Source organism: Melanotaenia boesemani, chromosome 16 (assembly GCF_017639745.1).
Source record: "Melanotaenia boesemani isolate fMelBoe1 chromosome 16, fMelBoe1.pri, whole genome shotgun sequence".
In the NCBI taxonomy this organism is placed as follows: domain Eukaryota; kingdom Metazoa; phylum Chordata; class Actinopteri; order Atheriniformes; family Melanotaeniidae; genus Melanotaenia; species Melanotaenia boesemani.
The window spans coordinates 3,900,535-3,917,584 of record NC_055697.1 but is presented as its reverse complement, the minus strand read 5'-3'; the positions used below and the strand labels follow the sequence as shown (position 1 = coordinate 3,917,584).

At 45.8% G+C, this 17,050-nt stretch overlaps 3 protein-coding genes across 4 annotated transcripts in view; 1 reads left to right on the top strand and 2 right to left on the bottom strand.

Annotated features, from left to right (window-relative positions):
• Window positions 1-1,980, bottom strand: part of si:dkey-191g9.5 (rap1 GTPase-GDP dissociation stimulator 1) — a 51,643-nt gene extending 49,663 nt beyond the window's left edge. Inside the window, exon 1 of the mRNA XM_042010175.1 lies at window positions 1,747-1,980. Within this exon, the coding sequence (XP_041866109.1) occupies window positions 1,747-1,759 (13 nt within the window). The 5' untranslated portion in view covers window positions 1,760-1,980. The remainder of the gene's footprint in view (window positions 1-1,746) is intronic.
• A 2,653-nt stretch (window positions 1,981-4,633) lies between these two features.
• chchd1 (coiled-coil-helix-coiled-coil-helix domain containing 1) lies at window positions 4,634-6,922 on the top strand. The gene is made up of 3 exons (XM_042011217.1): window positions 4,634-4,933; window positions 5,493-5,611; window positions 6,285-6,922. The coding sequence occupies exons 1-3, from the start codon at window positions 4,795-4,797 to the stop codon at window positions 6,390-6,392; spliced, it is 366 nt and encodes a 121-aa protein (XP_041867151.1). The 5' UTR covers window positions 4,634-4,794; the 3' UTR covers window positions 6,393-6,922.
• Window positions 6,923-13,669: 6,747 nt separating this feature from the next.
• vps8 (VPS8 subunit of CORVET complex) overlaps window positions 13,670-17,050 on the bottom strand; it is a 67,784-nt gene continuing 64,403 nt past the window's right edge. For both annotated transcript variants that reach the window (XM_042010325.1, XM_042010326.1), the window contains 2 exons: window positions 15,588-15,756; window positions 13,670-14,710 (listed from right to left, as the gene is read on the bottom strand). In XM_042010325.1, the coding sequence (XP_041866259.1) occupies window positions 14,585-14,710; window positions 15,588-15,756 (295 nt within the window). In that variant the 3' untranslated portion in view covers window positions 13,670-14,584. The remainder of the gene's footprint in view (window positions 14,711-15,587; window positions 15,757-17,050) is intronic.

Sequence of the window (17,050 nt, the reverse complement as noted above, 5' to 3'; positions counted from 1 at the left end):
TTCCAACACAAGGCAATTCCAGAACATCCAAGTATTGATTTGACCAAGACATGAACTAAAGCTTAGTTTGTGACCAGAGTCTGCTCGGGAGACAGTAATACAGAGCTGAGTGTTATCAGCGTAGTTATGACCAGATATTTGGTTTGTTTCCATGATCTGAGCTAGTTGGAGCATGTAGATGCTGAACAACAAGAAGCCCAATATGGAGCCTTAGGAAACTCCACATGTAGATGCTGAACAATAGGACACTTGACATGGAGACATAGAGCCTTGGGAGCTCCACATGTAGATGCTGAACAATAGGACACTTGACATGGAGACATAGAGCCTTGGGAGCTCCATGTTTAGATGCCGAACAACAGGAGGTCCAACATGGAGCCTTGGGGAACTCCACATGTCATCTTTGTTTGGATAGATCTGTAGTTAGCATTTAATACAAAGTAGTCTCTGTATTTCAAGTTCTTCAGACTAATTCAGAACTACACCGGAGATTCCCACCCTCTAATCAGTAGAACATTTTCTGCATCCTCTTCACACTTTGACCCTACATTTCAACTGACCACAGTAGCAGGATCCATGCTGCTAATGATAGTCATCACCTGGGTACCAGAAGTTCAAAAGTCCACAACAGAATCAGCTGTTTTTCATGGGTACAACTCACACACTGAACTCTGCTGTTCATCCCTACAAACATGGCTCCATTTAAAAGAGAAATAAACAGACTTCTAACATTATAACATTTATTTAAAATAAGCTTTGTTACCAATAAAAAAAAAAATTCACCAGACACTCATTTACTGACTTTTGTGCTTATTTGTAGAACTTGGTTATAATAACCAAGGTAGTACAGTTTTTCTTTATCGGAGTTACACACCTTTGAATATTCACATTTTCCTCATTAGATTCAAATTAGACATTTTAATCCCACATTTTCTTTCAGAATAATTGTCTGATAGATGATTACTGGATTTTAAATGCTGTTGGGTCATTGATGATTGAATTGATGTATACACACCTGGTTTAAAGCTGTATGCATACCACACTACAGACACACAGAGTAAGAAGAGACCTGCAGGTGGTAATTACCACAGATAATCCTTTCAGAGTCGGACTGAAATAGCCTGACAAGAGGGGGCTTTTCTCCCGATTCACAACCTGCTACTTCAGGTTCTAACCCCATGTCCTTGGATGGATGTTTGTGACTAAATGCATGTGTGAAACAGCAGCTGAGGAATTTTCTATCAGTCTAACTGTGGCCTTTCAGGGAATCCCCAGGGTTCAGCTATGCTGCGTGTTTTCACTCACAATCATATGTTCTCACGGTGTGTGTGGGGGTGAGGACAGGAAAGCTGTACAGTCTAATCCAATTCATGCTGTCTGCATTAGAGAGCTGCTGATTCACTTCTGAGCCAGACAAAGCAGAAAATTAAGCATCAAATTTAAATTCTAAAGGTCAACTAAATGACGCTGCGAACTAGCTTAAATGTTGTGATCAGCTCTATGGATCCATGCCTCAGATAAGCTGTTAGGACAGCAGGCACCAGCAGTCGCTTAAAACTAGGCTGGTGATGCTTTACATTAGCTTGTTACAGTAGGAAATGTGTGTGATCTGTTCTATAACTGGGATCCATCCATCCATCCGTCCATCCATCCGTCCATCCATCCATCCATCCATCCATCCATCCATCCATCCATCCCTCCCATTCAGACACACAGCATGAGGGTGTTAGAAATGAGCTTACTCACCCATGTCTGTCATGGCTGCTGGTCGGCAGTCTCTCTGCTGGCTTCTTCGCTGCCTCCACCTGCTGCCACAGTGTGTGTGCTTTTGTGTGCGTGTGTGTGTGCACGTTTGTTTGTGGGTGTGGTGAACACAGGACGTCCCTCCCTCCGTCAGATCTGATCAGGCTGATTTTGTCTCTGTTTTCCTGTGCTTCCTGTTCAGCTTTGCTTAATCCCATTATCCAGCAGTCTGTCTCTGTTTGTTCCTGCAGATCTGCCTCCCACCTCCCACTGCGCCTGCGTTTTCTTCGTCTGCTCATTTACTCTCCGCTTCCTGAAATCTCTCCGTGAATTCACGTCTAGCTGCATCTCAAAGCATCTACATAACAGGACATGATAACCAACAACCAGGGCAGAATTTTACTGAATATTTAACTAGCAATGTTTCAGGATAGAATAAAAACATAAGAATGCAAGAATAAAGGAAATACTTTCTGATTGGCTGAATTCTGACCCATAGACTGTATACACGGATACAGGTGTTTGGACTAAAATCCTGATTGTAATCAAATAAAAATCCTTATCTGGTCACGCTTATTGAGATTAAGGGTGAATCCCATTTCACCCCTTGGCCCTACCCCTTAGCCCTTCCCCTTCGTTTTGCGCGTTCACGTGAAGGGGTAGGGGTGTCCCAATTCCTTTTAGGACCGAGGGGTAGGGGTAAGGGGTAGGGCTATATACCCCTTCAAACGAAGATTTTTCAGAGGCACACTTGAAACGGAGGGGTATGAAAAATTTCCTGTTCTATATGAGAAAGCAAGTGTTTCTACGCACATCACGCTTTCTTGAGGTGCAGGACAACACACACTTGCAAAAAAAAAAAAAAAAAAAAGCCACAGAGAAAAGAGCGTATACCAGCACACACGATTAATTTTAATGGCATGCAAAATTCGTACTTTACGTCCCACATATGCCTGTCGATAAGCAATAAGTCAATTAATTGCACGGTAACGAAAAAATGAGCGCAACAAGTTTGCCGCCGCGATAGTTTTCATTAGCCCCCCCCCATCTTACTGCACCATAGACTGTGTATGACAACAGGTTTCACTATGCAGTATCTCGACTGAACGCTGTTGTGGAGTGATCTCTCTCATGTCATGTTTGACAGCAGCATGTAGCAGCACGAGACTGTGGTGAACCACTGTGCGAGCCGGTACGCTGCGTTTGTTTACAGGGCTACTCTCACGCATCGGCCGTTAGACTCGTGCATTTGAATGGCTTCTTACGCTCTCACGCTAAACCTCTGATTTCTCACGCTGGAATACACTTTAAGAATACACTTTAAGAGCAATGCCGGCTAATATTTATTGGTTTTTTTTTATTTAGTTTCTTCCAGTATCTGTGTAAAATGTTCTTTAGTGACTACTGATGACGTATGTGACTGTTGAAGGGGTGTCCCAATTCGTAGGGGTGGACTTTTCAGCCCTACCCCTTCTAGCTCCGTTTTAAGGGGTAAGGGGCAAGGGGTAGGGGTAAGGGGTAGGGCCAAGGGGTGAAATGGGATTGGGCCTAAAAATCCAAAGTGGCTGCGTCGCCCTTCTGATCCCAGTCAGAATAAAACGGAATCATATGAACACCTCAGCTGATCCTCGGCCTTGATTGGAACAAGTTTTCTATCTGATCCAGAGTGATGGTTTAAACCAGGGGTGTCAAATTCCGGTCCTCAGGGCCGCTATCCTGCAGGTTTTCATTGTTTCCCCGCTCCAACACACCTGACTGAAATGAATGGGTCATTGGGAAAACCTGCAGGATAACAGCCCCCCAGGATCAGAGTTTCACACCCAAGGTTTAACCTTTTCAGGATGAGATCAACAGGATAAAAACAACCTTGTCTACTCACCTTCTGATGGTTTCCAGGGTGGATGATGTTTCTGGACATGCTTGCATCAGGTGGGCGTTGGGTGGCATGAGGAGTTTCAGGAAAGACTTGAAAAATGGCAAAACAGAACTGGACTGTGGGAGTTGCAATGTTTTAGACAGAAACTCTGAAATGGTTCGGGATTATTGAGAGTCTCAATGGTCAAAAGGCCTAAAATACATAAATAATCCTGTTTTCGTCATCACATACTGTGAAAAGCATTACGATCATATTAAATCTTTCAAACATTTTATATTCTCATATTAAGGTAAGAAGAACTTTTAGTTGAAGGTGGAAAATGGGGACATCGTTTGACACCAAAGAAACTGTTTGAATGCCTAAATATTCCTGGCCTATATAGACAGCCACTAGCAGCAACACCCCACCGTTTGGTTTTGTTTTTTTTTATTTTGCTTTGTTTGTATGTTTCTCTGATTTGTTTTGCTTCCTGTAATTTTCACTTTATTTCTTTATTTAACCTTCTGTTCATGTTCTTGTGACGATAAAATGGAGTAAAAAGGTGAAAATGTCTGTGTATGAAAACCTTAAAAAAAAAAAAAAAAAATGTTAACACACAATGGGCACAGTTCACATCCTCAACCCTGCTGCTCATCCCACAAATGCAGTTTCCTGCCATATGTGGCTCCATTTAAAAGGGAAATAAAGAGACTTTCCATCAGCAGAAGATTTATTGCCAGTAAGCTTTGTTACCAAATAAAACAAAAAGTCCACTTTGCTGACTTTGTGTGTTGGGTTTAACCATATATGAAGGTATCATGAAGTTTGTTCCACTTTAAATCTTCGATTGTTTCTTTGTTTGTTGAGTTTTTACCATCCAAACTTGATAAAGGGTCAAATTTGACCTCCGAACAAGATTTGAGAGCAATAAAGTAGTGGGGTCCGTCTACCCGCTGTATTACACTCCAGTCCAGTAGGGGGCGATCACGCACTTATCAGCTGGTTGCCAAGACGATGGTGAAGAATTTACGACACTGGATCTTCATACGGCAGGTCATCCTTCACGCTTGCTCCCAGAGAGAACGTACGGGCCAACTTTGTCGTGTTTTTGTCCACAGAGGTTTATATTTGGAGCGGACCGCAGCAGCGATTCTCACCGCGGAGCTCGGCCGCAGTCGGCGTGTTGTGGACCGGACATGGCGGCTCAGGGAGGGGTGGTGTTCCAGGAGAAGGTCAGCAGGCTGCTCAGCAAGTCCAACGGAAAACCGGTCCTCAAACCCAACAAGACTTTGGCTCTGAGAGATGCTGTAGCCAACCGCAAGCTAAATAAAGGAGGTAAGAAGGGCGTGAATGGCAGCGGTTTTTTTTACTTCTTAAAAATGATTTAATGTTTTGGTAAAATCCAGAGGTCCGCGGTTGAGCTAGTTAATAACGACCTCAGATAACCTAGATGACAAAAACCGACCCAACATGTCATCGTTAGTCTGTTCCAGAAGTCTGCAGCTTTTTCTTTCTGAGCCCCGCTGCCATGTTTTCATGTTGTCCTGCAACATGCTGAGTCTGACATGTAAAACCAGGGACTCTGTAGATGAAATCAAACCAGAATTCAATGATTATTAACCTCATTCTTCATCTTTTCTTCCCAACATGTCAGATGATGAAACTGAGACATTTTACCATGTGATGGAAAGTATGACTGATGGGATTCTGGTTTTTACATCTTACACAGAGACCTGGTTTTTCTGGAGTTGTGAACAGAACGAGCTGGTTTTTCTGTAACAGATCCAGACTGAAGAGTCACTGATGAAATGAATTAGTCTGTGTTGGCTGTGATGTGGAAGCATCCAGCCATCGGATCTGAGTTCAGGGCTGAACGTGAAGCTTTTCTCCACAGAGGCCTCCTGCATCACTGAGATATCCATCCTGATGGCCTGCTGGAAGAAGAACAACTTCGTGGATGGTCTGTGCTCTACAGAGATCGACTCCTTCTACGTCTGTGTGGAGAAAGCTCGGGTATGTGCGCTGTCTCCTCTCCTAAGATGAAAAGGATCTCATGCTGTTCGTGTTGGAGCTGATGGAGAGGTGGACAGTAGATAAAACATGGAATCAGTCCCAGTCTGAAAGGTTTCTGCATCTTAGCAGCACATCTTTAAATAGGAATAAATTCATCCTAGTTAATTATTTTCAGGTTAGGTAGAGAAAAAATGATGGAATCATGTCTCATTTATCCTACAGTTGGAGTTATCAGTGAGTTTTCTAACTGTGAATATGGTTGCTGGTCCTGTGAAGGGGTTTAGTTTCTGTGGAGTGAAGGCCTGAAGGAGGACACACAGGCTGGCCAGGTCCTCCCACACTGTGGAGAATTGGTGCTCATGGTGCACACTCTGGTCAGATACAGTAAAATCCATCAGATCTAAGGAAGATAAACTCCCACCTGCAGTAAAATGTGATTCAACATGTGGCCCTTGTTCTGACTTGGCCCATAACTTTTGTTTAAAACACAGGCATCAACCTCAGCAGCAGGTGTTGGAGGTGACAGATAAAATGTGAAAGGGACCAGCAAGGTTAACAGTCCCATTCTTCCTGCTGGGCCACGGCTCGGCCCGGGCTAGGTAGAACAGTGATGATCAGCTGAGCGAAGAGCTGGACTCTTAACGCTACTAACAACAAACTTCAACCTTCGCAGGCGGCGCTGAAGAACACATCTGAGCAGAGCAGTGCTGGAAGACGCATGCCACCAAAACAAGCCATAACCCTGCTGAAGAGATTCCCTAACCTCCGGACGGAGGTCTGAGACCACCCTCTCCCTCCCTGCAGGACAACCAGGACATCAGGATCCAGAACTGGATGTCTGATGCAGAGTCCTGGCGGCGGCTGCAGTTCTGGTCTTACCTGGAGCTCCAGGTGGGATTATTTCTGCGTGGATCCTGCTGGCTCTTCTCTGAGATGCTACAGATCAGCTAACGGCTGCAGAACTTCCCATATCCCAAATTTTTGAACAGGAGATGGAGGAGGAAGTTTAGACTTTCTTTACTCGATCGTCATGGGACTTTTCTGCTAAATAAGATGGACATTAAATGTAATAATGGGAAGTTTTTCCCTCTTTTTATGATTTTCAGTTATGTAAAATGTATTTCTGTAGAACCAGTTCAGGTGAAATCACAGTAGTCTAATTCCATCATATTAAGACGCACATGTTGCTATGAGGAGGCGGCGTTGGTCTTGTTTCTACCTGTTCCAGGTGAGCTGGTACATCTGAGCCAGATCAGATTTCCTGCACCCTGCAAAGCTTCATGGAATAAAACCTGTTAAGGAAAGATGAAAGTTTGCATCTGGTCTGTCGTGTAACTTTCACCACGATCCATGTCGTCCCAGATTCAGCTTTCTGAGACTCGATGGGCCAGTTTCAGAGGCGGGGCTGAGGCGGGACCAGGAATGGGCCTTAATCTGTAAACTGGCACATTTAAGTACCTTTCCTGACCTTGTTTAAAGTTTTTTTGAGTTAGTCTGAGACTATGGAGTCATGGATGCTGGTAGTAATAGAGAACTGGAATGGAGTCCAAACCAGCGCGTACTGGTGTGAACCTGAAAGTAAACCTATACAAGGGGAAAATAAGTATTTATTTCAACAGAATATTCAGACCTTATTTAAACTGTAATTATATATAAACCATAAAACTGTAACTGAAGTTTGGTGTGAAGAAAACAAACTAAAGAATTTCTGGAGGAAAGATGGTGGCAGTGCAGCTGCTGCTTAACTGGTTGGTTTAATGCAGTGGTTCCCAAACTGGCTTAATAAAACTTAGACTTTTTGCACTGCTAACAAAACATGGACACGTTTCTAACAGTACTGATGGACCAACAAAAAAGACAAAATTTGATGAGGTGTATCTAGCTCTAGGCTTGACCAGGTAATGGTTAAGCTCTAGGTAGGATATATAGAGTCTCTGTGTGTGTGTCTGTGTACAGGTACAATGACATCTATTATAAACCAATAAAACTAATAAAAACTGAACCTCTATAAATACATGACTATCTGAGGAGGTGTGTGTGTGATTCCAATCTTAAACATGCAACTGCCTGGCCTGCTTGTCATTGCTATGACAACAGAGAAATGCTGTATCTGCAGACTCTGAAACAGGCTCAGAGCTCAGAGATGCATGAGGGCTGAAAGAAGTCCTCCAACAAGCACCAGGAAACCATGAACATTTAGACCGGTCTAATCCAGATTCCTGCCGAGGATCCGCGCTTCCATGTGGACCGGTCTTCCAAGAAAAGGACTTGCCATGTCTGAGCGGTTTAGCTCAGTCAGAGGTTTCATCAGGTCCACATCAGGACAGAAAGGTACCGGAGACCATCCCTCCCTCCAGGACCAAGAACCAGATTCTTCTCATTCATCATTTTTATTCCAATTTTCTTCTTAAATTCTACAGCACTCATTTCTCTCTGGGATCAGTAAAGTTTGTCTCGTGTCCAGGTCTAAACCATAGACTGTAAATAAAAAATGGGTGGAGCCTCCGTGAGGTCACCCGTAGTTTTCTAAGGACCTAAACTGAAGCTCATTGGGCGGTTCCCACCGTTGCCATCTTGGCAGCATCATGCGTGTTGTCATTCCTGAAAAATCCAAAAATGAGCAAAGAGCTGATGATGGAGCTGAGAGGGGGACTGTGAAGGTGGGGGTGGATGACACCCATCAAACTCCGAGCTGCCTGTAGCTAAGAGCTAACCGAGCTAGCCCGGAGCTAACAGTAGCTAACCGGCTCATGGAGGTTGGCGGACTAAAGCTAAGGTGCTGTTAGCCGGCTAAAAACCGCGGTTGTGCAACACTCTCCCTTCTTTCCACGGATATGGGGTACCTGTCAATCAAAAGGACACACCCCTAATTATGCAGAATTTCAAGATTAAATAACATCCAAATGGATGAGTTAGAAAAAAATTCACCCCCCTCACAGTTGTCATGAAGGTAAACTTGACCTATTAATCCTAAAATGGAATTTTGTACCAGGCTTTAAACATGTTTATTTCTGCTGTGAAGTTGGTCTTTTTAACATGGGAGTCTATGGGGATTGACTCTGTTTTGTAGCCAGCCCCTAGTGAATGAGGGGGGGGGACTGCAATTTTTTGCACTTCCGCATAGGCTTCACATTTTACCGCCATGGTTGCCACTTGGTCTAAACCTGCCAGCGTGCCGGTAGTTTCGCGGACCGTTACCATGGTAACATGAAAAAGAAAATGCTTTCTGAAGCCCTGATTGTTTTCTTTCACTGGTTTTAATGTACTACCGTACAAATCGGGAAAACAATCTGGTTTTTGGAAATGTTGAAATTTGAATCAATAACTTTTCTAGACTCACGAACATGCTCAGTTCAACCCTCAGAGCTTTGTTCCCAGAACAACCAGTTTAAGTAGCTGCTTTCTAGCTTTCATGCAGGGTAGAATATTCTATTTTTCTTCCGGTGGCGGCTTGTGAAGAGAATGAATCCATCACGCTTTCCTCCCAGACATCCCCAAATTATGTTGCTGATATTCTTTAGCTTAAAATTAATCAAGAACACTGTTTTGTGGGAAGCGAAACAGGTAAAACTCAGTGATTCTGACTTATTGTCAGTTTTCTATGAACTGTGAATGATTAAAGACCCACTCCGATGCTTATTTGAACTATTTAAAATGTCCTCAGTGATCTTTAAATTGTGATTATGAAGTTTTTGGCAAAAATTAATAACCCTGTGCTCTTTTCCAGGACTCTTGTTTCTGCAGAGGACCAGTAGCTCATTAGCGATTTGCCTCTGAGTTGTGGGCGGAGTCAGCACTGCTCAATGCCCTCCCCCCGTTGGCCCCGCAATGTGAGGTTATGACGTGTAAATGAGGGTCTGTCTGGGCTTGCGTTTTTCTGCCCGCCCTTGTTTCACAATAATTTAAATGCAGAAATACTCAGAAAAGCCATTTTGATCAAAATTTTCACAAGATATGTCCTCTAGCGTCAGTTAAATGCCACATGGACATAAACAACATGAAAAACATGATTTTCACCAGAGTGGGCCTTTAAATGAATGGCTTACTTCTGTCTTCACATTCCTGCTTGTCCGCTGCTTGTATTCGCGATCTTGTTCTTTCAGTCACTACCCACAGCTCCGCATCACTGCAGACGCTGCACCGATCCGCCTGTTGACCTCCTGCTCCATCCTTCCCTCACTCATGAACAAGACCTCGAGATACGTGAACTCCTCCACTTGGGGTAGGACCTCATTGCCGACCCATAGAATGCACTCCATCCTTTTCCGGCTGAGGACCATGGTCTTGGATTTGGAGGTGCTGATTCTCATCCCAGCCGCTCACACTCGGCTGCGAATCGCTCCAGTGAGAGCTGAAGGTCACGACCCGATTAAGCCAACAGAACCACATCATCCGCAAAGAGCAGAGACCCAATACTGAGGCCACCAAACCGGATCCCTTCAACACCTCGGCTGTGCCTAGAAATTCTGTCCATAAAAGCTATGACCATAATCGGTGACAAAGGGCAACCCTCACCGGAAACGACTCTGATTAACTGCCGTCGATGCAGACCAAGCTCTGACACCGGTGGTACAGGGACCAGACAGCTCGTACAAGGGGGTCCGGCACTCCATACTCCCAGAGTACCCACCACAGGAGTCCCCGGGGGACATGGTCGAACGCCTTCTCCAAGTCCAATGCCCCCGCCAAGACCCTGAAGAGAGTGTAGAGCTGGTCCACTGTTCCACGACTGGGATGAAAACCACACTTCCTCTCCTCAATCCGAGGTTCGACTACCCGACGGACCCTTCCCTCCTGCACCCCTGAATAGACCTTACCAGGGAGGCTGAGGAGTGTGATCCTTCTGTAGTTGGAGCACACCCTCCGGTCCCCCTTTTTGAAGAGGGGGACCGCCACCACAGTCCAATCCAGGGGAACTGTCCCCGATGTCCACGCGATGCTTCAGAGGTGTGTCAGCCAAGACAGCCCTACAGCATCAAGAGCCTTAAGGAACTCTAGACAGACTTCATCCACCCCTGGTGCCCTGCCACTGAGGAGCTTTGTAACCTCCTCAGCGACCTCAGCTCCAGGGATGGGAAAGCCAACACAGGGTCCCTAGATTCTGCTTCCTCATCGGAAGACGTGTTGGTGGGATTGAGAAGGTCTTCAAAGTATTCCCTCTACCACCTCCCAACGTCCCGAGTCGAGGTCAGCAGCCCCCATCCCCACTGTACACAGTGTTGATGGAGCTCTGCTTTCCACTCCTGAACTACGGATGGTGGACCAGAATCTCCTCAAAACCATCTGGAAGTCATTCTCCATGGCCTCTCCAAACACCTCCCATGCCCGAGTTTTTGCCTTAGCAACCGCTGAAGCTGCGTTCCGCTTAGCCTGCCGATACCCATCAGCTGCCTCTGGAGTCCCACAGGCCAAATAGGCTCGATAGGACTCCTTCTTCAGCTTGACGGCATTCCTTTCTGCAGGTGTTCGCCAACAAGTTCGGGTTTTACCACCACAACAGGCACAGACGACCTTGCGGCCGCAGCTGCGGCTGGCCGCCTCAACAATAGTGGCGCGAAACACAGCCCACTCGGACTCAATGTCCCCCGCCTCACCCGAGACATGGTTGAAGCTCTGCTGGAGACGGGAGTTGAAACTCTCTGACAGGGGACTCCGTCAGACGTTCCCAGCAGACCCTCACAACACTCTTGGGTCTGCCAGGCCTGACCGGCATCCTCCCCCACCATCTGAGCCAATTCACCACCAGGTGTGATCAGTTGACAGCTCGGCCCCTCTCTTCACCCGAGTGTCCAAGCCATGCGGCTGCAAGTCCAACAATACGACTACAAATTCGATCATCGAACTGCAGCCTACAGTGTCCTGGTGCCAAGTGCACATGTGGACACTCTTATTCTCTTCGTTATGCACAATCCATGATGAGCATAGAAGTCCAACAACAAAACACCACTCGGATTCAGATCAGGGGGGCCATTCCTTCCAATCACACCTCTCCAGGTCTCGCTGTCATTGCCCACGTGGGCATTGAAGTCCCCCATTAGAACGAGGGAGTCCCCGGAAGGAGTGCTCTCCAGCATCCCCTCCAAGGACTCCAAAAAGGGTGGGTACTCTGAACGACTGTTTGGTGCATAAGCACAAACAACAGTCAAGACCCGTCCCCCCACCTGAAGGCGGAGGGAGGCTACCCTTTTGTCCACTGGGGTAAATCCCAACGCCCAGGCGCCAAGTCTGGGAGCATACCCACACCTGCTCGGCGCCTCTCACCAGGAGCAACTCCAGAATGGAAGAGGGTCCAGCCCCTCTCAAGGACAGTAGTTCCAGAGCCCAAACCGTGCGTTGAAGTGAGTCCAATTTTATCTAGCCGGAACGCTCAACCTTGCGCACCAGCTCAGGCTCCTTCCCCGCCAGAGAGGTGACATTCCATATCTTTGGAGCTAGCTTCTGCAGCCGAGGATCAGACCGCCAGGGTCTCAGCCTCTGGCAGCCGCCAGCTCACACTGCACTCGACCCCTATGGCCCCTCCAGTAGGTGATGAGCCCACGGGAGGGGAGGCCCATGTCACCCTTTCGGGCTGAGCCCGACCGAGCCCCATGGGCAAAGGCCTGGCCACCAAGCGCTCACCTCCGTGCCCCACCTCCACCATCCCGGTTGATATTAAAACCCTCAATTATGACTTTGTACAGAATCAAACAAGTCCGTAATGATCTCGAGAATTTAGACATTTCAGAAGACAGACGTTCACACCACAATAACTTTTATTTACACATTTGAGTATTTTCTAAAACCCCCACCTGCCGTTTCTTCTGAAAATGTCATCTTTATCAGACAGATCCTGCTTCAACATGTTTGTTAGTATTAGAGTTCATCCAGCCTCTAATCTCAGACCCGTTTCAGTCTCTTCATCTCTGCTCATCTCTGATGATGGAGAACCGAAAGGTTTTCCATCAATAGAACCAGATGGAGGCTGCAGGCATCGCACCACAACTGGGCCCAGAACAAGACCCAGTAGAGCCAGGCCAGGCACGACAATGAAGTGTTCTGTAGAATAATTTAGTCCAGTGTTGAATCTGAAGTCTTCTATTTTTTCACCATAACCTTGTCTAGTGTGGTCTGGATGTCAAAGAGCCCATAAAGTGGTTCTTTCCTGCAGTTTGACTGGTAGAATAAGTGTTTCACAATCACAAACAGATTTACTGAATCCACATCCTCTGTAGAAGAACTGAGTCTGGTCTAACACAAGTGGTTAAGGTCCCAGAAAGCAGTGAAATCAGCCTTTAGGACAAACTAGAAGCTGGCTTCAGCATTGTCATGGGAACGGACATCCCAACAGGATCTGAGGTGTTCAGCAGCCTCCAGACTCTTCCAATACCACCAAGACGCCTCTTTAAGAAGTCCAACCCACAACATCCTGTTCCCAGACTCTTCAGGAGACTATGTCCTTACTGGTCCTGGACCAGAAGCTCACCAGGGAAAACATTTATTTTGTCTTTAATTTTTCCCAATCCCGCAGAAATTAAAACAGTTGAATTTAGCTGTAAAATTCAACATCTCTCTGATCCTTCATTGGCTTGGGTCCCCCGTATCAGGTCACGACACGGGTCACCCTATCAGATCATGACACGGCTCACCCAATCAGGTCACGTCTTGGGTCACCCTATCAAGTCACGTCTCAGGTCACCCTACCAGATCACGGCATGGCTCACCCAATCAGGTCACGTCTCAGGTCACCCTATCAGATCATTACACGGCTCGGCTCACCCTATCAAGTCACGTCTCAGGTCACCCTACCAGATCACGGCATGGCTCACCCAATCAGGTCACGTCTCAGGTCACCCTATCAGATCATGACACGGCTCACCCTATCAAGTCACGTCTCAGATCACCCGATCAGGTCACCTCTAGGGTAACCGAATCAGGTCACATTTTGGGTCACCCTATCAGGTCACGTTTCGGGTCACCCAATCAGGTCATGGGTCAGGTCACCAGATCAGAGGTCATTGATCACAACATTCTGTTACAGAGGCTTGGACGTGTTATTGGGATTAAAGAAATCAGATCAGGCTGGTTTAAGTGATTTTTAATTGATAGATTTCAGTGTGTTAATGCAATTGATAAGTCGTCCTCACACACCAGAGTAAGTCATGGAGTTCCTCAGGGTTCTGTACTTGGGCCAATTCTTTTCACGTTATACATAGTTACCTATGGTACTATCATGGTATAAACTTACATCACTATGCAGATGATACTCAGATTTACTTCTCCATGAAGTCTGATTAAACCAATCAGTGTCAGATTAAAAAGACGTCTTAAAGACATAAAGACCTGGATAACTTTGAATTTTTTCCTTCTAAATTCAGACAAGACTGAGGTTGTTGTCTCTGGACCTGAAAACCTCGGGACAGATGGACAGGGACTGGTGACCTGTCCATCACAGGTCACCACTCATGTCCCAGAGAGAATTCAGAGAGACCAGTTAACCTAACATCATGTCTTTGGATGGTGGGAGGAACCCAGAGAGAACCCATGCATACACGGCGAGAACATGCAAACTCCACAAAGAAAGGCCAATGTTTGAACTGCTCCACAGCCGAGACTTGAATCAGTGACTTTTTTGCGATGTGGCCGCAGCACAAACCACCACAACACTGTGTAGCTGTGCATATGTTGGGATAAATGTAGGACAGATGTTAAATTTCCTGGATCAGGAGCAGCTTCTGTGGAAGGAAGAGTGTTGCCGGTTTCCTCTGTGTTAGAAGGTTGGTCTGTAGGGTTTTGTCTGTTCAGGAGGTTTTAGTGAAGCGGAGCGTGGTTTATTGGTGATTTCCTGCAGTTACATGTCTGGGTCAACATGTTTCAGCTGGCTGAAGTAAAACTGATAAAAAGTCCCACAGAGATAAAAAAACAGACAGACACTGATTTAAAATGCTTCAGGATGCTGGAAGGAAAATCTTCAAAGGGAAACGTTATCTTCAACCATCATTCTTCAAACAAAGGAGGAGGAGACAGTTTGAGGAGGAAGCTCTCCGTCCCTGGTTGGACGGGGATTAAAAAGCCTGTCTTCTCAGCACTTTGACTGTGGGACACTTCTGACAGGATGGACACCTGGAAGAGACACAGAAGTACAATAAAAAACATTTCTACATCTGACAATACAAACACAGGAGCTCTGGTTCCAAGGTCTGCAGAACAGCATCTCTGAACACACAACACGTCCAGCCTTGAAGCATATGGGCTACAGCAGCAGAAGCCCACACCGGGTGCCTACTGTCAGCTAAGAACAGGTCAGGCTCAGAATCTGCTGGAAACATCAAGAAAACATGGATCCATCCTGCCTTGGATCAACAGTTCAAGCTGCTGCTGCTGTAATGGTGGTGGGGGTGGGGGTTCTTGGCCCACTTTGGGCCCCTTAGTACCAACGTGGCCTGGTTTAACCAGCACAGCCTACCTGAGTATTGTTGCTGACCATGTCCATCCCTTTATGACCACAGTGTAGCATCTTCTGATGCTACTTCCAGCAGGATAATGCACCATGTCACAAAGCTCAGATCATCTCCACCTGCTTTCTAGAACATAACGATGAGTTCACTGGACTCCAACGACCTCCACAGCCACCAGATCTCAGTCCAGTAGAGCAGCTTTGGGATGTGGTGGAACGGGAGATTCTCATCACGAATGCAGCCGACAAACCTGCAGCAACTGTGTGATGCTGTCATGTCAATATGGAGAAAACCTCTGAGGAAGGTTTCCACCACCTGCTTCATCTATCACACCAGGATTAAAAAGGTCCGACTCGGTACTAGAAGGCAGTCCTGATGAAGAGGATGACCCGGTACTAGAAGGCGGTCCTGATGAAGAGGACGACCCGATACTAGAAAGAAACCCTAATAAAGTTATAAGTTCATACCCTGAAGCTGCCAGAGACCCGTTAGAAGACCTGATCTGGAAAAGAGTATTATCTGTAAGTGAAACCAACACCAACCTTAGCCAGAGATGTGCTGCAGCTTCTCTCTGCTCTGGTTGAAGGGCGGCTCTTCCTTCCATGGCTGGAGGAACACTTGTAGCACCTCCACCGCTGTGGCGGCTCTGAAGCTAAGCTCCACCCACAGTCCTTCTGCTGCAGGCAGGGCAGGTGGTAGAGGTGGCCACAGCTGGAAAACATGTCACAAACAATCAAAATGTGACTTTGGATGAAGAGGAGAAACTTTGCTCCTCAGACATCCGAGCTTCATTCCAACCAATATTTCATCAGGTCTACTGTCCACGCAATGTTTTCTTGGCTCTTCTGTAAATAAAACAAGTTTATGACGTCTGTATTTAGATTTTAATGTAAATGTAAAGAATCTGGGTTGAAACCATGACCCTCCTCTACTCAGATGATTTCCTCATCCTTGGCATCATCTGACCAGAACTCTTCCTCTATGGTAGAATAATGACTGGTGCGCAGACAGAAATCCTTCGTTTAAAGGATAAATTTAAAAAAAATAAACGATAGAGTTTTCAGATTTTACAAGCTCAGCTCTAATGAAGATGGAACATTGTGTAAACCAGAAATATATCTGATGATGTTTCAGGTCACAACTTCAGTGTTTTGGGGTTTTTTCATATTCACTCATTTTTTATTTGTTTCAGCAGAATGTTGTGAAAAACCTGGAAGAGGATCAACAAAAGGCTGGAAAACACCTGTTTTCATTCCACAGGTGAAGTGAAAACAGGTGGGTGTCATGGTGGGATGGAAGTCTCAGCTGAGCTGAGCGAACAGCTGTGTCCAACCGTTCCACAACGATTCTCCACGTTCAGCTGCAGAATTCCATCATCTCCAGTCCAGAAAATCATCAGAAGTTCAGACAATCTGCAGAAATTTCTGCAGCGTGGCTGAAAACAAACACCAAAAGTCTGTGACCTTCCATCATTCAGACGGCTGCATTAAAAGCCACATCATGCTGTAAAGGACTTGTGCAGGTGGGCTCAGAAGACTTCAGACCTCCATGGTCAGGTAACACAGGTGGTCTCTACCATGAAGAGAGAGAGGGATATCAGGTCCCTCTGGACCAGAGATCATCTGAGATGGACTGAATGAAGAGGAAAACCCGCTGTGGTCTGAAAATGATGGCTTTTCTCGCGTATTCAGGTGAATAAGGGTTAAAACTTTATAAGAAACTTTAAAACTTTGAGGAAGACGTTCTTGTTTTTGTTTTGTTAAACAACTTCACTGAATTGAACATAAACAACATACATGACCCCGAATTCAGTTTATTATTCACGTGATGAGTAAAGTGCGACAACAGTGTTTTTTGGAGACATTCATGACATTGGACCAGGTTCTAATTAAAAACTACAATACTCTGAGTTATTCTACACAGCATGTAGATTCATTACAGTTTCTGAATTTTGAAACCTTTATTCAATTTGTAAAATTCTACTCATTTGGTGAGGCCTAATCTG